The following is a 25,603-nucleotide window of genomic DNA, read 5'->3' as shown; positions in this document are numbered from 1 at the left end:
TAATTGTAGAACTGGAGTGTGTAACATCATGGTAACATCGATGGGAGTGTATGGGGTAGGTATTGGTATTTACAACAATACCATAAGTAGTAAGTACCTACCCTACTTACTTGAAGCAAACTTGCTGCTATCGCACTTTGACTGCCAAAATTAGCGCGGGCGGAGCTCTACTAAAACCGTAAACCGAAAACGCATCTAGATAATTTGTTGGGGTCCCAAGTAGCTGGAATGGCGACCTCGCAATAGAAAGCGCAGCGTTGGAAGACCCCTCCACTAGGTGGACGGACGACATCAAGCAAGCCGCTGGATTCAGGCGGCGCAAGACCGTAGCGTGGAAATCCCTACAAGAAACATAGCTCCAGCTATGGACGTCTAGATCGATTGATGATGATGATTATGTAAGTATCTATACTAATTATCTTACTAATTATATACTTACTTACCTATCGTTATCATTAGGTATTTTTCTACTACTATCATCTGACCTCTCACATCTGCAACCGGTAAAACATGTTGGATAGAAACCCTTATGAATTTACATGGGGGTCAAAAAATAAAATTATTCAATTTTAAAATGGACACCTACCTTTATAGGCAAGACGAGACTAGTAGGTACCTACTATTTAAGTAATATTACCTATGCATCTTACCCATACGTCCGATGTTCCAGTCAGATTAAATCAGATTATGTTGTTATTCTAAACACTAGATAATATTATGAGATAACCTATTTGTAGCTATATACAATTCTTTAGGTACACATGCACAAAAGGATTAAATAAAAATAGATGAATGTGTATGGATTCTCATTATTTGAATCTACGTAATGATCTATTTTTCTGTTCAGTGTTCCATTACAGTGAATAGTGGTGTACATAATTTTACATAGCAGTTAAATTAAAGATGGCTGCTTAAGGCCCTCGAACTAAGGGGGCCTCAAAAAGCTCTTATTTATTTATTTATTTATTTTTTTTTACATCTAATTGAACGGCAGTGCCACTTACACGAACTAGATGATTATTATACAAATACAAAAAGAGAAAAAAAATAAAAGGTAAAGCTAGAACAAAATATGTTACAATAAAAGATTTTAAATTTTGAATGTATGTACGCTGAGAGCACTGAATGATCCTGTTCATTCAATGCTCTCCGCGTACCTCAGTAACTCCTGAACCAACGATGCCCACCCGTCATTGAATGGATCCCATTGATCATTTATATCCGAGAGCGCGTTGAAGGAAGCCAATGAACGCGGTATCGGTGTCATAGATCGAGCAACAGTACGATGAACTGGTACCACGAAAAGTTTATTCTTTCGTGGACGAAGATTATTATTTAATTTAGGTACTCGTATACGACAGAGTTGGTCATGAAGGTCTGGAGCGTCGACATCCCCTCGCAAAATTTGGCACATGATTTTTAGTTGGTCGCTAGTCCGTCTGACCTCCAAGGAGTTAAAACCCAAGCAACCTAAAAGAAATTTGGTTGGATATAGGAAGGGGTAATATCCATAGCAACGCTTACACAAGTATCTTAGGAAGGCCTTTTGCACTTTTTCTAACATAAGTCCGTATTTTTTCTCGTACTCTTATAAATTATTTTTACTGTAACAACATTCAATAGGTATTTTTTTTTAATTCAATGACGATTAATGAATTTAGTTTTATTTAGGGCCCCTACCCAGTCTACTTTAGCGAGGTTCTCGGATAACAATGTTTTATACCCAGCATCGGACCACTTTTTTCATTTCATCTAGGAAGGCATGATACCTTATTAATTATAGGCTGTACAGAGAATGTGATGTGAAAGAAAACACACTTAATTTTATATTACTTATTTTTATTCTACGTACTTCCACAAAGTGTGTGCTTCATGAAACTTACACAATAAACTTACTCATCGTCAAATACAATAACTATAAGAATAGACATATTTATAAAAATCGTTAATCACAGTACTAACACAATAAATATAATAATAATATGGAATGAATAGTTAAATTTTAATAAATAAGAGTATCGGCGAATGCCCAGCTTACGTTAGAAGCATACAACTTGTTAGTCACCTCCGCAGAAAAAGTTCCTATGGAACAGGAAGGCACAATTATTCATCAAAATTGTAAATATATTTTAATTAATAAATGACACAATAATAACTTTATTAAACAGTTTATCAACTGTCCTGTATCAAAAATTATAATTTCTCCAAATTGTAATTGGCACATAAACTAAAAACTAACATGGAAATGTTTTATTGAAAAAAAAAAATGTTTTCCTATAACCGTAAGTTCAAAAGAAACTTACATTTCATCAATATTAAATATTAATTAATTATTATTAAGTATAATGCAAAAAATAAATCCAAAAATATGAAATAAATCAGGAATGATCAATCTAAATGCTAAACAATATAATATTATTATTTTGAACATGGGACTTATGACACAACATAAAATACTATTTTACTTAGAGATTCCACTCGAGTTTAACTGCAATGGTCCATAAATACGTACTTTAAGTAATCGTTACTTTGTAAGTACATTAGTATAGCTTATTATTAGGTAATAACACTTTGAAAAGTCCAATTTTATATATACTAACCTAAACAGTTTTATAATTTACTTACAAGAATGACTTGTACGTTCATATTGATCTTTGCCAAAATATCGTCTTTTCAGGAGTGTGAATGTCAAAATATACGAATAGCTCGGGCCAAAAAATGCCAGATATCATCCTTTTCTACGACAGTGTCTGACTTATGTGTAAGAAAAAGATAATACGGCTTTAGTAAACCCACACATTTTTTATGTTTACATATGTCTGGTGTTTCCAAAGTTGATTCCACTTTGATTGGCTCCCTTATTAGAGCCGTACTGAAGAGAAATAACTCCTTGTCCAGCCCTGAGCTGTTCTTCCGTGAAGTTTCTTACGTTCTTCTCGGCTTCTTTTGGGCCTATGGAAGGTTTGCCGTAATTGCCCGCCTGGAAAAATGCAATTGACATCATCAATTCTCCTTATCCATACTAATATATGCAAAGTAATTTTTTAAATACGAAAATGTGTTTGTCTGTCAGCTGGCTTTTCACGGCCTATTGAGTAACTGATTTTGATGAAAGGTGGAAATATAGCTTTGCGGGACAGGACCCAGGGACGCATTTAAGCTGATTTTTATCCCAAAAAATAAATGGGTTCTCATGGGATTTATAAAATACCTAGGCAAATTACTTGGAAGAAGTTGCGGGCATCATCTATTTAGTACAGAGATTGCGTGCATCCCAGAAACGGGAAGAGCTTACTTTTTATACCGGAAAATCAAAGAGTTCCCCCTGGATTTTAAAAACCAAAATCGCTGAAATCGCAGGCATCATCTTGTATCTAATACTATATGCTTTGTAAAATCGCTCTACGATGTACAATCATCAAAACGAAATCAAATCAAGGAATGGTTAAAGAAATTCTGAAATCGATAATATAATATCAATCATAATAATCAAAATATCAATATTAAGTAAACTATCTAAGTAAATAGATCAAAGTGTTAGAAAACTCGAACCAACCTTTCTGCCAAGTGATTGCAGGCATATAACAACAGAATTGAGATTCTGTCTCTCCCAAAGATCAACAGTTTGGAAGGTCTCCTGCGCTGGGACGCCGAAGTTCTTCGCCGATTCCAAAAACGCGTTGATGTTTTCCATGCATTTGAATGCCATTTTGGATTCGTTTATCTTCTTGATTGTACCTGGTTGGATCTGGTTGGAGAGTCTGAAGCAGAAAGGTTACTCTCTTGATCAAAAATGTATTCATAAAATAGACTTTTGTACTAGAGGAGTTAACAAAAAAAACATCTAGATCCATGCCGAATTATTACATTAAGAGTAAAATTTCCAATATCAATTAGGCATCTCAGCTTAAACCACATACATTTTCCTATCCTTTAAGACTTCATGACAGCTACGATGATGATGACGATGATGTAGCCCTGACTGAACTTCGGCCACGGTGGCCAATCCCAGCGGAAATTAACCAACGTGAAATAATATACTATACAAGTAAGTGTGGAAACACAAATGCACTCTCCATTCCCTCACCCTCATGGTCACGACACAAAACAGCAACCTAACATACTAAAGAAGTGCGGGAGGATCAGCACTGAAAATTTTAGTCTTTTTTAGAGACATGGAGGTTTACCGCTGATATCGAGAATTCCTTGACAGAAAAGCCTATTGGCCCAAACCGAGAGCTCAAAGCCTCATGATCCGCAGAAGAATAAGGTAGCCATTTCGCTCACCAGACCAACGAGATAGTCTGATTACTGATGACAATGAGACAATGACAATCCTTTAAATTACCTAGTTGGAATTTTTCATTGAGCTAAGGTTGGCATGAAAGGAATTGCGAAAACCACTTAAAAGACTGAGATAACAGCAGATTTAAAGATCAATTTCTATCTTTCGCGCAATAGGTATAGCATTAATATAGATCTACGTTAAATATAAGATAAGAAACGCTCATTGAAATACTGTATTCGAAGTGTTTACTATGCAAATAGAACAGCACCATTGCCTCAGGTTCGAACCTTATCTGCACGTTGCGCGTTGCTAAATAAACACGTCGAATAGCATTGCAAGTGATGCAGAAACAGACAAGATATACAACGACAGATCACGATCCGGCAATTTGTCCGTATTTGACTAGGTACCTACTGTTTGCAATAGATGAAAACCTTGCTTGAATATTTGTAATGTCAGTTTCAAATTGGTTGGAAAATGCTTTTCGTGATTTAACCTGTCTTGGGCATGCTTATTAGACAAGTAATGCAGTTATAACAGGACGTAAGATGGAAGCAACAGCCGAATGAGAGAGGTGGAAGGTTTTTGGTTTATGTAGAAAATATAAAAATCTATTTGAATTATCTCGATATCATCAGGTACAAAATCCTTAACACGTATTTCCCCTGATCGATCGATCAAATCTATCAGTTTACGTTTTATATGAAGGATAAATTCATAATATAAATTAGTAATTTTTTATTGATAGCTTTGATAACAGCAATTAATACTGTTGAACAAGATTGTTAATACAGAATTAAAAGACTTCACGATTCAAATGAAAACAGTAAAGTTTTAAGAAGAAAAAAGATAATAATAAGGTTTTTACGTAATCATTGCAATCACTGCGTCAGTCAGACAAATTTTAGAACTTACACCATGCCTGCAAATTCTTTACCAAAAATTGGTGGAATAATCTTACTCACTTGCAAAGTAGCGTGCCGTCCTTAAGCACTTCGTAGAAGTTGTCCATATCCCCTGATGTATTCTCAGGCTCCCCTGTGATCTGCCGGATCCATTCCAGGCATTCTTCAGCGAGCTCTTCACTGTATTTGCTGTTTATCTGAAAAAATCAAATAAAAAAATTTAAATGTATTTCATCAATTTGGGCCCCCTTGAGTAAGGGGCCTTAGATTTTCTAGTTTTGGCCGCAGAATTGACAAGTTTTTTTTTAATTTATAGACTAACGCTTGGCTGCAATCGGATCTGCTGGCAATCTGATGATGCAACATAAGATAGTCACTATAGGTAAGCGCTTGACCAAAATCACACCTGATGGAAAGTGATGATGTGGTCTAAGATGTTCTAATGTCTATAACTTGGTTACCTAATGTTTTTAATCAGACGCCATAATAAATGCGTAATGGGCGATGGCAAAACCATTCAATATGTCAGTGTGGTTAGTATACTCTAGACGATTATCGCCTAGCCGCGATTTATACTGCGGGGCTTCATTTGAGATTCACAACGGACCGACAGTTTATCATGTTTCAATAATGCCTATGCATTGCCTTAGTTACCTATATTTTTTTAGCATACGTTTAGTCACAAGGTTGGGAATTTAAGAGGGCTCTCTCCGTCACTCGTTTCATACATTCGTAGTTCCAATTTCATTTATATATTAAGCAACCAAAGTCCATGAAATTTTACAGACATATTCTAGAAACTAATATCTGTGTCTGTGGTGTTTTAGATTTCTTTTAAATATGTAGTTTTAAAATTACAGGGGCTCAAAGATTTGTATGAAAATTGTTAAGACCGCGTAACTTTGAAACCGAATATTTTAACAGAAATCTGGAAAACCACAGACATAGATATTAGTTACTAGAGTATGTCTGCAAAATTTCATGGACTTTGGTTGCTTAATATTCAAATGAAATTGGAACTGCGATTGTATGAAACGAGTGACGGAGAGAGCCCTGTTAAATAGGATTTTTCATACTCTTTTGAATCATCAATGATGAAACGTCAGTTCGTATTTCGTAACAATTTTTTCTCTAGTGACCTGCTGCTACTGCTGTGACGGCTTCTACTGGGTAGAACCGGAAAGAAACGCCATAGTAAGGAAACGTGTGTGTATAAAGTTTCTCGTTATAACATATTGTTAGGTTTTTAATAGTAATATAACCTGGTATTTGGTGGTTTTTTTGGATGAAGGTGCAAGACACCGCGTATAGTATCTATGATAAATAATATATAACTCAAAATTTAAAAAACCACCGACACTCTCGATCAAGCCACCTTTCAAACAAAAGAAAACGAAATTAAAATCGGTTCATTCGTTTGGAGCTACGATGCCACAGACAGATACATAGATACATAGATACACACGTCAAACTTATAACACTCATCCTTTTGGGTCGGGGGTTAAAATAAAATAGGTTTTGTAGAGATTTGGTACATTGGATGGTATCAGGGTGGAATGGACCATAAAAACAGGACTAATCAAGTAATCCCCCGTCTGGCGTTGGCAGACGTTCCCTTTTTAAAGTAACTTCAAACTTATCTAGACCTACTAGAAAGTAGGTATATACATTATAGGTACAGGCACTCTATTCAGGCTTCTACCGAGTAGTGAAGTGCGGAGTACTCTTATGAAGTGGAAACATCTCATTAAAACTATCTAGTAAAATATGGACATGATGAATTTTTAAATTTTTTGCTATGAACATTTAAGTTTATATGACAAATAGATAGCTAATATTACTATGTATTTACTATTTTACCTACCTACTACCCACTGCAAATCGCTTCTGAAAAGGATTTAATAGGTACAATTAATATTACATAATTGTAAATTAATGTGAATTAACATGATATTGTAACCGACAAGTGAAGGTTACAGTAACTAGAAAAGAGCTGATAACTTTCAAACGACTGAACCGATTTTCTTAGATTATAGCTAAGAACACTCTCGATTAAGTCACCTTTCAAACAAAAAAAACCAAATTAAAATCGGTCCATTCGTTTAGGAGCTACGATGCCACAGACAGATACACAGAGACACAGATAGACACGTCAAACTTATAACACCCCGCTTTTTGGGTCTGGGGTTAATTAAGTAGGTATTATAGGTACCTGTACATTATATATAATGAATTGGATAAATATTAAAAGCAGGAGTGCACAATTTTACGTGAGAAGATGATGAGATTTCTAATCGCTCCCTTTGTTATTATGATTTTATAACACAAGATGTAAATTCATAGAGCTGAAGATGTTTGTCGGCTCATTATAACGGTCATGCAGTTAGCCTGCTTATCACCGTGACCTTCAACGGTTAGTATTTACTAAACTCACATGTATTTTCTAACATTTGTTATCGGCATCACACCGAACTGTGTTTGTATGTAGAAATATCTATGTTCAACGTAATAATCAATATTATATTTCAAGACATTTTTGTAATATAATTAGCTGTCCCAGTCTCCCACCCCAGCTTCCCTCGAGTGGAGTTTTTGAAAATCCGTGTAGGATGTAATTTCCAGATATCCCGATCGTTTTTTTTTTTCATTTTTTATTCTTCTCTCATTTATTTTTGCTCGAAAGTCCAAACACCTTAGTTTCTAGAATATGTCTGCAAGGACTTTGGTTGCTTAATATTCAAATGAAATTGGAACTACGTTTGTATGAAGCGAGTGACGGAGAGACCCCTCTTAACTACTACTACAAAACTTAATAGTAAAACTCGACGGTAATTACGGTTTATACCCCACTCAACTTTTGATTATATCAAAATATTTATTTGTAGTTTTTGTCACGTGGTTAGAAAAAAGTTAAAAATTAATTTGACCTGAAATAGGTATTAATTAAAGTGTACACTCCATTCGGCTTTTGCATGTATTGAATAACTACATCCAGTTTGTTTCTGTTTGACTTAAAAAGTTCAAAACGTTCTTCATAATTGCTTATTCCATTATAAGCTGGTGACTGTTGACACAGGGTGTCCGCCCTTTGCAAATATTGTCATGTCAGGCATCCATTATTATTGTTGACATATTCTACGTCACGAGACCTTTTTAACTCCCGACCCAAAAAGAGGGGTGTTTTATAACTTATAAGTTTGACGTGTGTATTTGTGTATCTTTCTGTGGCATAGAAGCTCCTAAACGAATGACCCGATTTTAATTTAGTTTTTTTTTGTTTGAAAGGTGGTTTGATCGAGAGTGTTCTTAGCTGTAATCGAAGAAAATTGGTTCAGCCGTTAGAAAGTTATCAGCTCTTTTCTAGTTTTCTTATAGAGGTTTTTGTGTCGGGGTTTTCTTAAATTTTAAGTTATAGCTTTAGTTTTTGAGTAACAACTTGTGTATAGGTACGGACAGTGCCGTGCCAATAGGTACATTAGCGTGTGGGCTTCAGGAATTGATGGGGCACAGGCACCATGGTCTAGCAAAAGTTATTTCATACAATGGTGCATTTTGCTGCAAACCTATTCCTTCCGGTTCCTTCCCGGTTCCTTCTTCAAAAGCCGAAATTGATAATACGATTTTAGACTCTTTTTAATTTATATAATTAGTTTTGAAATAGTTTACCTACATAATATAACCGAATAAGCTCTACTGATATATCTACTACAATTCTATTTTACTCAATGTCCAGGCATAACCACGAAATTCAACTAATTTTTAGGTACCTAAAAACGATTTGTAAGGAATTCAATAATTTTTTCTGTTTTGTCCATTTTACTAGAGATGAAAACATTAAGAAAGTACATATTCTATCGATTTCCATTGCAGTTAAATGGATCGCAACGAAACGATTTGCATAAAAGCATTATGACGTGTATTTCTACTTCGAAACTAATTGCTTGAAGATTTACTATAATCACGTCATATTTTGTTAAACTTCAATCCTTTTAGCGAGCACGCTACATCGCAATACTCCTAGAGTTAAGCTATTAAAATAATGCCCGCACTTTATAATACTTATGTTATTTTAATGAAAAAAGTAGGTATTTTGCTAATGCATTTTAAACTCTAAGAATTAAATTCAAACATTTCGGACTAAACATCGAGTCAAAATAAAAAAAAAGTGTTTTTCTCTCTTGCAAAATATACTTATTTACATAAATATACTTACACAAAAGTATTTTATTCAGAGATAAGAATATAATGAGTTCTAATAACATTAAAATAAAGTTAACAAGCAATCAAGGTTTGTAAAATTATATTCACGCCTTTCATAATTATTTGTGAACAGAATAATTGTGATGAATAGAGGCTAGGATAGTAACTCCAATACAGAGCACTTCCCTGCTCCATTATATTTTATAAGGCAGTGCAAGCGTGAAGGACCTAGTCTAAATTAATAACGAAGCATTCAGTAGGTACCTAGTAGTAAGTTCTTTCATCCTACATCTACATACGCTTACATATTCATAACACCACGTCTAAAGGAAGGTCTAACTACAAAGACTTCCTTATAAAGTAATTTGAAGTGACGATAATGTTCTCGGAATTATCCTACTAAGTAAATATAAATAAATATTTATAAGAGCTTATTGTAGAATTGCTAAGAACTGCGATAACCTAAAATCAACCAACGCGTTTGATGACGTAACTGTCGAAGGATTCGAACATGACTCAGGATTTCGCAGACGAGACATTAGCAAGAAATAACGAATCATTACAACCTGAATTCTCCTTCGTCTCTCAGATTCATTCGGCTGTTGGCTGATAATAATACTCGTACCAAAGAATAAAATATATCCTGTTTCTTTTAGCGTTTCTGTTGATTAATGTTGACAATGACCTAAGCCAACTCAAAAGATGCAAACGCGATCGCTCTTTCACTTTTGTGAAAGAGCGATCGCGTTTGAAAAGTTACCATGTTTTTTATATGAGTCTTATTTGCAAATTAAATATTTATCAAGACCAATAAGTCAACAGATCAGAAGAATTTGAGCTTGGCTGAAACAGGAATATTTCAAATGATTAAAAATAAAAAATTAGATAGGTAGGTAGTAAGTACCTATATTATTTTACGAGATTTAGTTAAGTATCGCTTACACGATAGAACCACGGTAATATTATGTATTTAATATTACCGTGATAGAACTGAAGCAGGCCATTATAGACGATAGTAATATATACCTACGAACTGAATGTAAAGTATGTTAATTTTCAAGAAACCAAAAACCAAAAAAAAAAAAATTCACTGACATCAGTTTTAACTTTCAATGCAACAAGTTGATGGGGCTGACTGATAAGAACAACGTTTAATAGTTGGGCCTTTCATTAATATTCCGAAGCGTTATCTAATTTGTGTTGGAAGACGAAGGAAGTGGTTTCTTGTTAGCTATGTCCTGTTTGAACTTTTTTGTAGCACCTGCCCAATTTTAAATAAATAAACTTGTCATTACATCACACAAACTTGAACTTTTACTGAACGGGAATAAAATAAAATATCGCAAATACAAAAAGATTACTGGTTACGCAAATTGTGAAACATGAGTTGAAAAAGTGAAAAGTTCTTGATTACCGATTTGAAACTCGCTGAATCGAATAAACGACACTAAAAAGAGACATTCCCAATCCTCATATATCTATAGGATTTATACTGCGAGAGAAAGAGATAGAATACGTTATACCTATAGTGTTTCCTACTATTTTGTACTTTAGTTACCATAAGCCAATCATATCATTTGTTGAAATTTGAAAACTTGGAGTCTGTATAATATATAATGTAATACATATGTATGTAGAATAAAATATAAAACAATTTTTAAACTTGTTGATAATGTTGTAATAAATAAACCCTACAATTATTATCCTATTCCTGACACTCGCATTCGTCTCATTCTCTCGAGGTTTTATTGAAGGTTTCATTTCTATCTCATATGAACTGCACAAATGTTTTTTTAATTATTGTAATTGTGTACCTAATTTCTAACTCTACATGTCAATAAACTCATTAGGTTGATAACGAAAATAGAACAAGTTATATCAGTAAGTATGTAATTTTGAATTCCGTTACAAATACACTTTATTTAGGGCTACTAATAATAATTATATTATAACTTTGGTGGCTAGTAATAAAAACATCAATCAACATTATGTTTCATGTAGGTACCTACTTATTCTGAAGTTGGTTTTAGGTCACTATACATTAATATTTTATAGATTATAGACTGATTAAGTAAATAGTGCAACGCATGCACTGTATAGGATTACATATTTAATCCATTTCTGGCGCCAGCTGCATATGAAGGTCACAACGCCGGAGGGATTACCAACGTGCCGTTAAAAGCGTTCTTTCATTGCCAATCTCTAAATGGTAAAAATTTACTCGTACCTAGTAACAACTGGCAACGTTGAAGCCAGAAATAGCCATGACTCAGTATTAACGGATTTTATCTCAATGTAGTCGCGACACTATTTAAAACTAATACAGTCTTTACTTAGGTACTTTAATAATTTATCATAAGAATTTGCACGATTAAATACCAATGTCATGTTACATGTAGAAAAAAGACTTCATAGATATACCATCATTGACAATGCTTCCTCTAAAAGGAAACAGGAATGGGGTCACTATAAGGCCGTCAGTTGACACACGGCCAATGAAATACAACTTGTAATTACTATGGGAATTCATTAAGTCTTTAGATATTGTGATACAAGGTTAGGTTGATAGCAGTTACATGAGCTTATAAAATAGATCGATCACTATTTAAAGAAATAGGTACTAAAAACTAATAAATGTCACTTCAAAATATGTACAGGATATTTAAAAAGTGTTCATCTAGAACAGTAAACGGTTACTTTTTTAAAGATAGAACATAAATGGAAGAATGTAGACGTCACAGATAAATAATTCAGATTTAAGAAACATGTAAGTCAATTAAGAAAGGCACGTGTAAGTTAAACTTGAATATTCAGTAGTAGCTACATAAGTATGTAATAAAATTAGTATAAGAACAAAAGGTCGACATCACAGAACAATAATATTGGCCCGAATAGGTATCGGATTACATATTGTGGCCACACATGTTGAGAATGAAATAGGCACCAATCAAATCAGCTATGCATACAAGAAGTTTATGTAAGAAAACCATCTAGGTACTGACTGCAGACACATTACTGTGAACATTTATGATTTCTCCATATTTCTTCTATTAAAAAATCAAGGAAACAAGTCTTTATTAAACAACGATAAATAGAAATGTCAAAGCTGAAAATGTGATATTGTGTGCTGCAGCACTTAGCCCCAATAGTTATGTGGATAGCAAAACTATCTGCATTAGTCTCAAAAGGACTAATTAATGATTTCGTAATCTTTAAGCCAAGTTTTAAGTCATAACTCATTACTATGGTGAGTGGTGACCTATGAAATTAGAAACTCAATTATACAAAAACAGATGCAGTTCTGTATACAGTTTTAGGTTTCTAGGCTTTCTAGCAGACTCTTCAATGCTTGACGTTGAAGGCTTTCGATCCCTTTTGTTATTCTGGGTTTGTTTACAATGCAGGCGACATAAATGTTTTCAAAGAGAAATTTAGCTGGGTGTCAATCATGAACATATGGTGGAGTTTTGAAAGTAGCCTATATATAAGGCATATAAATACGTCCAGCGTAAAGGCCATACCTTATAAGGCGTGGTTTGGTGTTGTAACTGAACCGTGCCTTTTCTGAGTCATCGTCTTGGTGAATTAGTATGAAATAAATTCTTGTGCACTAATTGAACATCTGTTCAGTTTTTTAGTATGGCCTATCCCCATTCGGAAACTTCAGTTCTGTACAACGCAATCACGAAATTCAGATTCACTAAAGCGTGTGACTATTCAAGTCTAGCTATATTTTTTTCTTGTATCATAAAGTTATGAATAACTAGATATTATATTCAGCTGGTCATTAGTTTAAGATCATTTTAACATTGTATCTACTTACATTTTCATCCAATGATCATAATACTTAATCTAAAATTTGTCAGTTACTGATACTTTGGTGACTCGTCATTATTAAATCTTGTGCTTTTCTCTTCGGGACAGACGATACTCTTCTTCAAGCTTATTTTATCAGACGCCACTTACCTCAAATGAGATTGATCTTTTTGCCTTATCTAAAGTGGTAGATACCTACCTACTCTGCAAAGTTTGCTTTGGCCATCCAATCTTATTTTGGCCTTACGAGGTCAAAAGCAACGTTAGTCTGGGTATAATGTCGGTGCTCAACGAAGTGTACGCCCGATCCAGTTCCATTTTTGGCGGTAGGTCTATGGGTAGTTCACGGCACAGCCTCCACAAACTATGTTAGAAATGACCTCTGGACAAAATCCTTTGGTACATAAAAGGTAGAGAGAGATCTAAAGATTTAACATAACAAAATAATAAGTTGCCTACCATAGGTATTCTATGCGTCAGACTTTATCTAAACAAACAACTTGAAGCATTTGCTTGAACTAAAATAATATAATCGCTCAGACCACTCTGTTAGCCATAAAATTGTATATTTTAAAGTCCTAACGTAACATGGAAAATTATAATGCACTAAATGTGCACTAGCGTAAATACTATATGAAGTAGTATTTAAAATAATTATTATTCTTCACCTGTTGAATGTCTAACTTGAAACAAAAAGTTACTTAGTTGAAATTAATTTCACTGCTTGTAGACAAAAATTAACAGGTTCTCATTGAATAGTACGAAGATAAACAGTTTAAAAGACAAACGTCAGATCTAAGTAGTTATATAATTCTAAGAAACTTGTTGGATTTACCAACTGCTAATACAGCCTCTAATCGAGCGTATTGTAAGACTTACAATGTAGGTACCTATGGACTTAAATCAGCTCAACGAACTTGCGGAATTCATTTGACCTCTACCTGTCCAAGGCCAATATATTCGATATTATTATATTTTCTACACTTGGAAAAGTTTTAAGGCATCTTTAAAAAAACTTTAGACATTAATTTTCGAAAGCAGTAAAAAAGTGTAGGCTTTGCTATCGAGCAGAGTTAACCCCACTTACACAGTTATCATCAGTGATGCATAACGACTCTTATTTGGTTTATAACCGGTCGTAATTGTTGACTGATTCTCCTTGACCCACATCGATTGAATGCAGCAGGAAGAGATGCTTGTTAAAAACACCTTTTACCGAATACACGAATACACTATACGTGATTTTTCTTACAAAAAAACTTGTAAGTCAACTCCCAAAAGTATCGCTAGTAAGTAATTCTCATGTACAGTTAACAATTTTGTGCTATACATTCGAATTTATGTATAAAATAACCATTTACGGCCATTGACCGCATTCGGTAATGCTTAAGTTGTTTGCAAAATTTAAATTTCTTTAAAACAGGCTCAACTGACACTTTTAAATAATAGCGTAACGAAATTTCAATATTGCAATCTGTTTTTGATTTCAGTTATATCATTATTAATTAAATAAACAAGGAATTAAACCAAGCTTTGGTACGTTTTTATGTGAGGATAGGTAATAAATACATAATTGTGATCCCTATTATTGTTATGCAATATGCATATGAAAATGTATAAGTTTGTCATTCAATCACGTCGCAACAGAGCAACGGATCAACGTGATTGCATGAATATATCTAGAAGTGGAAAGTGACGTAGGTTAATTTTATCCCAGGGAAACAAAGTGTTCAAACGGATTTTTTTAAAACCTGTGGAGGTCCGTAGATTTTACACTAATACGCAGACCTATTAGTTCCTGCGGGATGCCATTTTACGCATCTTTGTGCTTTAATCACGCAGCAAAAGATCAACAGATACACGTGATTTTTTGCAGCTGATATTAGACTTTTGATCAAGGGAAAACAAAGTTTTTCCACGGGATGTTTAAAATCCTAAATACATATGAACCTATTCGCGAGCATCATTTAGTTACAAATCATAGCTGCCCAAATTAGTGGAAATTAATGAAAAAATAAATATTCATCGTTAAAATTTTGTTCATTATTTTTAGATACCTAATGTATATTTCGTCATTCTTTTTTATATTTTACACTAAACTACTGATAAATATACGTACCCAGCTACAATATGCGGTTTATCAGCATAATACCGTATAGTTTTCGAAACTCATGAGTTTGGTATGAGAGTTGCGTCATTTCTAGCACAGTTAGATATCTAATAACTAAAGGCTTGCATCACGATTCACGACCACATGTATTTCAGTGGTTTCAATCATATCAATTTAATTGAATGGATTAAGATTTTAAACAGATTTCATCCTTGCCTCGGGCGTATACATGAATGTAAATAAAGCTTCGAGCTTCTTTAAAATTCAAAACCTTGTCTAGCAGGGCATTATGCAATGGAATTTCCTTGGCAAGTGCAAAAGCAGTTTCGCTGACGTGTTCAGGTAACTATTAAACGTCTTTTGGCTCTAGCCTGTGCTTTAGCCATAACAAGGTCTTAACGTAGACCTGCCAGAACGTATTGAACCGACTGTTGTACTACTAATATGTTTCAGACATGTTTTGAGGACAAAAATATTTGTTAGTAAAACAGACGTTAGGTAGGTACCTTGTGTATAGTGGTTCCTTGAGGATAAAACAAGATATAAATTAAAAGCTGACTAACTAATACTTTAGAGACTACACCAACAGCAATATATCCACCACAGACGAACGATAAAATTATTTACCTAAAAAATATACACATATTATACAAGTTTTTCATACCAAATACGATATAATATTTAAATTAGTAAGTATTTTTTCAAAAAATCGGGCGAAAATATTTGTCAATCTGGTTCTAAGTATTGTAATTATATTTTATGAACCTAATTCCATAATTTTATTTGTCATTACTATAAGCTATATGTATTTGGTAAGTAGAGACCGATATACGTTGACTTTTATTCATGTAGGTATTGTTTTGTGGTAATTCTATAACACATCGTCGTCCCAATTGTTAGTCATGTTTGGTGTTCTTACATCACTACCTATTATAGTTTGTGTGTTATATTTGGATACTGATGATTTTATGTATTTAGACTTAATAAGACAATGACAATGAATTTAATAAGACGCTTCATTTTTAATACCAGCAAGTGTAGAATTAAATATTGGTAAAACAGGTAATAACTAAAAACCAATTTTTAAGGTCATCATTTGCAATTGACAATGCTCACGTGATTGAAGATTTCAAGTGATGGGCCATTGAAACTCCAAATGAAGGTGTATCATTTGCGCTTGCTTCAGAGTAGGTAGGTACAAGAACTATTTGGTCACCGAGTAATCATTCCCCATCTAGGTAGGTAGCTTTTTTTTAAATTAAATTAGTAATAGGTTACTACACGCCCTTTTGACACTCATTTTTATAACTTTTATTTTATTTTATTCGAAAAAAGTAATCGGTCGAACAGGGAATATACCGTGCAACGTTTTGTTTGGTTTAGGTAGGTATTTCGCTCGTAAGTAAATTATAATAATTAATTATAGATATATATGTTTTACTAACTACCTACCAGGTAGGTCATTTATTTAATTAGATGTAATATAACAAATAATTAACTTATAATTTAGTTAAATAATACGAATATACCTACGCGCTAGATTCGAAAAAATGTCAAGTCATGAAAATGGCTGTTCATATGGGCACCTGTGTTATGTGTATCCACCTATGTAGACGAATTTTTTGTGAAGTAAACCTCAAACCTGTTCCACCTTTTAGGAATAACTCTTATGTGGGGACGTGTAAGTGTAACGTATGAATAGCGTTTGTTAGTGTGGGTAGAACGCATAAAACTGGGTGGTTATAATTCTAAGGCTTAAAAAAGGTTTTTTCTAAACTCCAAAAAGTTAACCAGTTTAAAATTAGAACGTTTAAAAACTATGAATCAAAAGTAAGATTAATGTCAAATGTTAATCCAATATTAAAACCAAAATCCTTGAAAGAACAGGATACGGGATTGTAATGTCATCTCATTTCATCCCATAGGAAAATAATGTCGCACCCAGATGCGAAAGTAGGTCACGGCCTAGCCCTTGTAACAATATCTGGACCACAGCTTCCCAATCGATAAGGTTACATGAGAAAACATGTGCCGCTTAAAACGGAATTCCTACTTAAGGTAATTGCTATTTGACAAATCGCAAAAATGCTGTACTTTGAAGTAAATTGTTTATTTTTCTAAAGCATTAACAGCTATTAAATACATGCAATTAAAAACTTCAGTTTGTGAAGATTATAAGGGCCTTTTTTAATTTAGTATACATTATCCCAATAATAAAAAAAAACCAAGTTGAAAACATTGCTGTTCGCAACTTGTTCTGTAAAAGTTTTCTTTAACATCTTGATACTTTGAAGCCAACCTCCAGAAAATGATATGTTTAGGTTTAGCAATCAATTTTAACTGTTAGTTTTATACTAAATGTTTTTCGTTTCTTAAATAATCTAAAACTAACCAAAAAACTTCCTGTGCTATTTATTTTCTTGCAGGCGCTCTATGGAATTCAGTGTCCACTGGACTGTCATGGCGGAAGGACTGTGCGCGTCATTTCGTCGCAAAATATTATTTAAAATGAATATAAGCTTATTATTTTTGAATGAAAGTTGTGTTTATAATCGTTGAAAAATAAAATAGGGATTTTTTCATTTCTAAATGAAGCCTGCTTATATACTAAATTTTATTCTAAAGTTACGGTTTTACCAGGTAAATACTCGGAGGTTGTCATAGATTATGATGACAGATAGGAAGTGTTCTAAATAGGTATTATACCTATGTTAGGAGATAGCGCGCCTCGTTCCGGGTGCCGTGTTCCGAAATGGATTTCGTAGTAGTGCAAGTTTGGTGCAAGCCCCACATGACGGAGGGGTATGCGTCAGGCATTTCCTGTGTACAAAAAAAAGACCTATATTTCGGATCCATATTTCATCACTGACAATATGCACTATTCAAAGACTGTTCTTCAAGCATTGAGGAATTTTGGACAGAGACATCTCGAAGGTTCCCGAAGGCTGCCTGAGTTAGATTTGTCGGCTAGCTAGCTTTTTTCGAAATTGGACTTACTTAGCTGGATTGTGTGTTAGAGATTTCTTATGAGATATTATATGTACATAATATAACCATCATAAGGAAGCTCAGATTCATGCTGCGGGCAATGGGGAGAGCCTAAAGGTTGGAACGCCATTTCGGCGGCCGTGTTTCCTGCCATATATACCATAGATACCTGCAAGCCAAGAGTGAATAGGCATCTTCCAGGTAAGCGTGCTCCAACTTGGACCTCATCATTGCTTTCTTTAAAGCATGATTGTCGTCAAGCGCAAGCGCAAAGATTCAGGCGGCGCAAACCCGTAGCATGTGGAAGACCCTATTAAAGACCTATGTTCACTGTGGACGTCTGTCGGTTGATGTTGATGATTATGTCTTTAGTGCAAGTAGTTCAGTAGTTTCAGAGTTTATCGATAACAAACAAACAAACCTTTCCTCTTCATAATATATGTACTTAGTAGCGCAAACTTGGAAAAAATCTCGTGGAAACTCTTTGATTTTCCGAGATAAATGTCATTTTACCTGGCAGCCCTAATCAATTTTATCACTGATAATAATAACTAATTCATAACCGTTAAAACTAAGAGTCAAAATCTCGTTTTTCTAGTCGAGTTCCGTAGGCTCTTTGAACCCACCGCATTATTATCCCAAGAAAACCTACCATTAGATGTAGGAATAATGGAAAGAGGTCACAACCCTCAGCAATAAAGAATACGATGCGGAGAGAGATGTCACTCTCAAGGTCTTTAAATGTATCCATGCAAAAAACCACGTCGACTGGTTGCTCCGTTGCAGCGTGATTGAATATTAAACCAACAAACACACTTTCGCATTTGAAATATGGCCAGTGATTATAAGAAACAGTTTAAATCTCTCTCTGCTCTCCGAGAGACGTTAGGCAAAGTGAACACGAATTATGACACTTCTGTGTTCTTATACAAGCTTAGGTCTCTCAATTTTGTCAATTAATGTCAAATTTCTTTCTCAGATCAAAACCTAGTAAGTGGTTTAAATTCAAGAGAAGTTTAGGCCGTAGTCTTCAACAAGAAACTCGGCGGTTGCTCTTTTCAAAGATTTGATATACAATATTAAATTGCTTAAAACGCACATAACTGAAAAGTTAGTAGTGCGTGATTCCAGGATCGAACCCCCGACCTTCGATTAGGAGGCGGACGTTCTAACCACTAGGCTATGACAGTTTTTAAATTAAAGGGGTTTAAATATTTTAGTGTGAAGACTGGCCTACACATTTATTCATTAGATGTGCATCACTTTCTTTTTTAGGGTTCCGTACCTCAAAATGAAAAACGGAGCTCTTAAAGGATCACTTCGTTGTCTGTCCATTTGTCCGTCCGTCCGTCAAGAAAACCTATACAGTACTTCCCGTTGATCTAGAATCACGAAATTTGTTCTCGGATTTATTCCTTTACTTGGGCTATGAGAGTTGAGACCTATCTACCTGCCCATAATTCTAGGTTAACGGGAAATACCCTATCGGTTTTCTTGACAGACACGACAGACGGACAGACGGACAGAAAGACAGACAACAAAGTGATCCTATAAGGGTCCCGTGTTTCCTTTTGAGATATGGAACCTTAAAAACATTATGTAAGTATGCAAAGTATTTCCCTTGCAAGCCATATTTAACAGTTGACATGTAGAGGTCATTGACTTTTCCTATCTTACTTTTAAGTTTTAATGCATCATTAAGTATTTACTGTTTTGACATGGTATTTAGATAATGGGTGATATTTATTTTATTTTATCTAATTCCTTTGAAAAACTTAGTAAGGCGCATTAATCTATAAAAAACCTAGCCAGTTCATAGACTTACTATGTTTTAAAATGGTCAAAGCGACTTACTAGCTTTTAATTTTACTTTAATGTGGGTGTCCTTACAATACAACGGGACATACTATGAAAGTTAGGCTTATGACATAAAACGATTTTCGGAAAAATGACATTTACTTTGTTTTGATATGGGGCGGTCGATATAATTAGGTACTAGGGTAAAGGCTCAAGTAAATGAACAGATTGGACGTTTTTACATGTATTAAGAGCTGGAATAAAAAACCGGCTGATATACCTTTTTTAAATATTTTCTTACAAATTCTTACACTTTTTTCAATTTCAATTTCAAAACCGTGTTCCGTTCAAACCGTTCAAAAGTGCGTGTGCGTGCGTCCATGTGTGTGTGTGAGTGTGTGTGAGTATATACTTGTCTGTATGTTTGTACGAGTGTTTGTTAGTGTGGTATTGCGTTGTATAACCACATGTGTAGCGAACAGAGTCAAAGCTTCATACAAGCGCGCTACGATAGGTACACTACTACAAGCTTGAGGCGCGTGTGTGCGTGAGCACAGGCGCTACGTCGCGTACGGAGAGAAATCGGTTTATATCGGCTCGGCCTGTGCTCAAGCTCAGGGGCTGCAGTACACGTCGCGCGTCGTGTTTTCATTTAATTTAATGTTAATGATAATAATTTAAATAGTGTTTAAAATCTATTTTCTTGAACTGTCATAGATTTTGTTCAAAATCAATATCTGAGGATCCCTAGGATCACAAAACAGGATATTGTTACCAAATTTAAAAAAATCGACGCCATTTTGAAATTCTTTGTTAATTGACCGATTTCGTTCAAAATCGATATTTAGAGCTCCCTGGGATCACAAAATAAGAAACTGTTACCAAAATTTAAAAAAGTCGACGCCATTTTGAAATTCTTTGTAAATTGACCGATTTCGTTCAAAATCGATATTTAGAGCTCCCTGGGATCACGAAATAAGAAACTGTTACCAAAATTTAAAAAAGTCGACGCCATTTTGAAATTCTTTGTTAATTGACCGATTTCGTTCAAAATCGATATTTAGAGCTCCCTGGGATCACGAAATAAGAAACTGTTACCAAAATTTAAAAAAGTCGACGCCATTTTGAAATTCTTTGTAAATTGACCGATTTCGTTCAAAATCGATATTTAGAGCTCCCTGGGATCACGAAATAAGAAACTGTTACCAAAATTTAAAAAAGTCGACGCCATTTTGAAATTCTTTGTTAATTGACCGATTTCGTTCAAAATCGATATTTAGAGCTCCCTGGGATTACGAAATAAGAAACTGTTACCAAAATTTAAAAAAGTCGACGCCATTTTGAAATTCTTTGTTAATTGACCGATTTCGTTCAAAATCGATATTTAGAGCTCCCTGGGATCACGAAATAAGAAACTGTTACCAAAATTTAAAAAAGTCGACGCCATTTTGAAATTCTTTGTTAATTGACCGATTTCGTTCAAAATCGATATTTAGAGCTCCCTGCGATCACAAAATAAGAAACTGTTACCAAAATTTAAAAAAGTCGACGCCATTTTGAAATTCTTTGTTAATTGACCGATTTCGTTCAAAATCGATATTTAGAGCTCCCTGGGATCACAAAATAAGAAACTGTTATCAAAATTTAAAAAAGTCGACGCCATTTTGAAATTCTTTGTTAATTGACCGATTTCGTTCAAAATCGATATTTAGAGCTCCCTGCGATCACAAAATAAGAAACTGTTACCAAAATTTAAAAAAGTCGACGCCATTTTGAAATTCTTTGTTAATTGACCGATTTCGTTCAAAATCGATATTTAGAGCTCCCTGGGATCACAAAATAAGAAACTGTTACCAAAATTTAAAAAAGTCGACGCCATTTTGAAATTCTTTGTTAATTGACCGATTTTGTTCAAAATCGATATTTAGAGCTCCCTGGGATCACAAAATAGGAACCTGTAACCAAAATTTAAAAAAGTTGGCACCATTTATAATTCTTTCTAAATTGACTGATTTCGTTCAAAATCGATATTTAGATCTATCGATCGATATTTAAAGATCGATATTTAAACTAGGCAATCACAACAAAAACAAACTTTACCATCTTGTTGAACAAATAACTATTGTTAATTAAATTGTATCCTCCAGTGCCAGCCCTACCAAAATAGTTATAAATTTTGCTCGCTTCTTAGAAGCTTTGCCTCTGTTTGCTACTCTATGGTATAACACCATGTTAGTAAATCTTAGTATATTTTTAACCGACTTTAAAAAAAGGAAGAGGTTCTGAATTCGTTGGTATCTTTTTTTTTATGTATGTTCCCCGATTACTCAAAGACGCCTGGACCGATTTGGATTTTTTTTTTGTTTGATAGGGTATACTTTGCAAGTGGTCCCATATAAATTTGGTAAAGATCTGATGAATATCTTTGAAGATGGAGAACAGAACTCCTCAATGGATAAGAGCAAATTCAATTTTTTTTTTAATGTATGTTCACCGATTGCTCAAAGACGCCTGGACCGATCTGGATTTTTTTTTTTTTGAAAAGCTAGGTATACTTTGCAGGTGGTCCCATATAAATTTGATGAAGTTCTGATGAATATCTTCTGAGATGGAGAACAGAACTCCTCAATGGATAAGAGCAAATTGCTCGCGATCAGTGTAATTGCTTAGTAAACAGTAGGGTTTTAGCTGGGCATGGCATATTATTATAGTACAGTGGGGCCACTAAAAATTTTGAAATAAAAAATTTTCAAAATAAAAATAAAACCGACTTCAAAAACCACAATAACTTAAATTATTTTTTACTTTTTAGTGTTTGTGATTTTGAAGTCGGTTTTATTTTTCTTTTGAATTTTTTTTATATTTATTCTGGTATTCTGCTTTCTTGGATATGGATCCCTCTTGGGTATCCCCATTTCTCTCTGTCTTTGGTACTATCAAGCTAATTTTCTCTCGCGATTTGCACAATAGCATTAGACCAACGCGTCTTCGGTCTACCTACCTGTCTTTCTTTCATCTGTAAAAATCGATACAATATGACCATTTGCATTTCAGTTTTAGGGCATGTCTCAAGGTGTCTGTAGGCTTTGTCTTTTTTCTTATGTCTTCAATTCTCACTTTGAATATTTTTTGCTTAATTTATGCACCTTGCCATCGCCCTTTAGCAAGTCACTATTTCTTTTTATATTCTTTGTCTGGACCCATGTTTGGCTGGCATAGGTAAGGCATGGCAGGATGCATGTATCTATAACGGATCTTTTAAGATGTACTGGGTAAGCTCCTTTCATTCTTTCCTTTTGTGCCCAGTAAAACAAGCATACTCGGGCTACTTTGAGAACCCATTAGCAGCTAACAGCAAGGCCTGGACTCAAATTTTTATATGTGGAAGCTGTATTTCCTCGTTGCGTTTATGAGCAAATAAGAATAGTTAACTACTTTTACTAAAAAAAAATTTTATAATTTGGCGCAAACCATCTAAACACCATGATGATTATTATTTCTGCATTGTGAATATTACCAGAAGAAACAGCAAAAAAAATTGTTCCAAGCGGCTCTATTGTAACTTGCAGTCTTCTAAAACAGGTTTTATTTATTATTATTATGTAAAATAGTTTTTGATTTATCGCGCAAAATGTAGAAAAAAATATACAATAAGTCAAAAACTGAAAATCTGACATTTTTTTTAAAATTCCAAGGCGAAAATATACTTAAGAATTTATTAATAGGAATCGAGAGTTTATGCACTAGATAGAGTTCGTTCATTCACTGAAATTCCCAGTTCATTTACTGGCAATTTATCCTTTTGTTAAATAAAATAATTTATAATAATTAATACCACGCATTTTTTTGCGTTTTTGATATTTAAATAATTTAAGAGTGTATACCTACTGTGTATAGACACAGATAAAAAAAAATATAAAAATTATATATAGAACGATTCTCATACATATATCTTAATTTTAGGTCAAAGTCAGGGTAGTCCTTATTCGTTCATGTACTGGATCTTTTACCCTCCTACGTCAAAATACTAAAAGTCCGCGTAAATTTCGCAGATTGAAATGTCTGCTTGATTAATTGTCAATAGAGGGTCATGACATGTCAAAATTGCTAGTTTGAAGGTGAAATCGTCAATGTCATTCGCATAGGTTTTCCTCTTAAGTTATCCTTAAAATCTAAGCAGAAATCTGCTTGTTAGTGCTTGCTTACCTTTCTCTGTGCTTCAGCGGCAAATCCAGACTTGGTGGCCCGATTGTTGGCCATTTTAACCTTTAACTAAACTATAATAATAAATTAAATCACAAAACACGAGTAGTCGTGAAGTCGCCGCGTTTGGTATAATCGTTTGGTAATGTAAACAGCGCGGGTAAACGGGCGAGTGCGACCGGTTCGATGTGTGAGTGTGTGATGAATGACATCATGCAGCGGCGGCTGGTGCACGACTCGGATGTAGGGTGGTTGTGGCTGGTTATCGATATCGATTATTTCTATCGGCTTAGCTTTCTCTTATTACCCGACTGCGGCAAAGCCAAAAGGAATGGTTATGATTTTATAGCAGTCTATGTATGTATGTTTTTACCCAGATTTTGTGTGTTCCACCGTAGTGTCTGAACTATTGAGCCGATTTTGACTTCCTTTTGGCTTTGCCGCAGCCAGGTAAAAATGATTATAATCGTGATTGTTGTGATTGGCTAATTTTTTTTTAATTTATAGACTAGCGCTTGGCTACAGTCAGACCTGCGTAAGTGATGAATGACGATGCAGCCTCAGATGGAGCGCACTTGTCTAGAAGATACCTATTCACTCTTGAGTCTTGACATATTATATCAAAATTGGAGGGGATAACGGATGCTAGCGTTTCGAATTAAAAACGAAGAGGCAAATCGCTTCGGACGTGTCCGCGACATTTCAATGATGCGATGCCTATTTACCATGTCATGAATAATTTATAAAATTGCAAATAATTTGTTAAATGTAAGATAGGAAGGTTTGACAATGCTCAAAGTAAGAATCTTTAATGTAGAAAACGGTGTATGAAGCCCTAGAAGAAGAATCGATTCAATCAATATTTATTATGAAAATAATGAATTAAGAAAATATAAGAAGTTACAGAATCGTAAGAAAACGTGTACCTTAATTATTTTCTCTATAAACTCGACATCTTTATTACTTAAGTCGAATCGAATAATGTAGTTCTAATCCAGCGCAGCGACTTTAATTAATAGAGTGCTACACACACGAGTACAAAATTTGTAAAGTGTGTATCGATGGAAAACCAATGTAGATTACAGTTTGATTACAGATTTTCAAACATGGAACTTTTAATTTATTGTTTTCTATCGATAATAAAAAATATCGATAAATTCACAACCCTATATTTTACTTCGAAATGTAAAATGAAAACCAAGTATGGAATACAATGAGAGGGAATGAGACGCCTAATTCCTCCTCTCCTTCTAAAGTCTCGACGAAAAGACCGAAAACCATGAGATTGAAAGGCTT

General features: G+C 34.3%; 1 protein-coding gene across 1 annotated transcript; it reads right to left on the bottom strand.

Annotated features, from left to right (window-relative positions):
- Positions 1-2,260: 2,260 nt before the first annotated feature.
- On the bottom strand, positions 2,261-24,530 carry LOC123871598 (myophilin). The gene is made up of 4 exons (XM_045915487.1): positions 24,311-24,530; positions 5,254-5,390; positions 3,557-3,761; positions 2,261-2,980 (listed from the first exon to the last, which is right to left on the bottom strand). Exons 1-4 carry the CDS (start codon positions 24,362-24,364, stop codon positions 2,810-2,812), a joined length of 567 nt encoding a protein of 188 aa, XP_045771443.1. The 5' UTR covers positions 24,365-24,530; the 3' UTR covers positions 2,261-2,809.
- Positions 24,531-25,603: the final 1,073 nt, after the last annotated feature.

Source organism: Maniola jurtina, chromosome 14, assembly GCF_905333055.1.
Source record: "Maniola jurtina chromosome 14, ilManJurt1.1, whole genome shotgun sequence".
In the NCBI taxonomy this organism is placed as follows: Eukaryota; Metazoa; Arthropoda; class Insecta; order Lepidoptera; family Nymphalidae; genus Maniola; species Maniola jurtina.
Note: the sequence above shows the minus strand (reverse complement) of the source record. Positions and strands in the feature narration are given on the sequence as shown.

Excerpts from the sequence above, each read along its gene's own strand:
- LOC123871598 (XM_045915487.1), bottom strand. The coding sequence starts at position 24,364 with ATGGCCAACAATCGGGCCACCAAGTCTGGATTTGCCGCTGAAGCACAG. Across the intron at positions 5,391-24,310 it reads CCGCTGAAGCACAGAGAAAG|ATAAACAGCAAATACAGTGA; the intron begins GTAAGCAAGCAC and ends TGATTTTTTCAG. Across the intron at positions 3,762-5,253 it reads GACGGCACGCTACTTTGCAA|ACTCTCCAACCAGATCCAAC; the intron begins GTGAGTAAGATT and ends TTTCTGCTTCAG.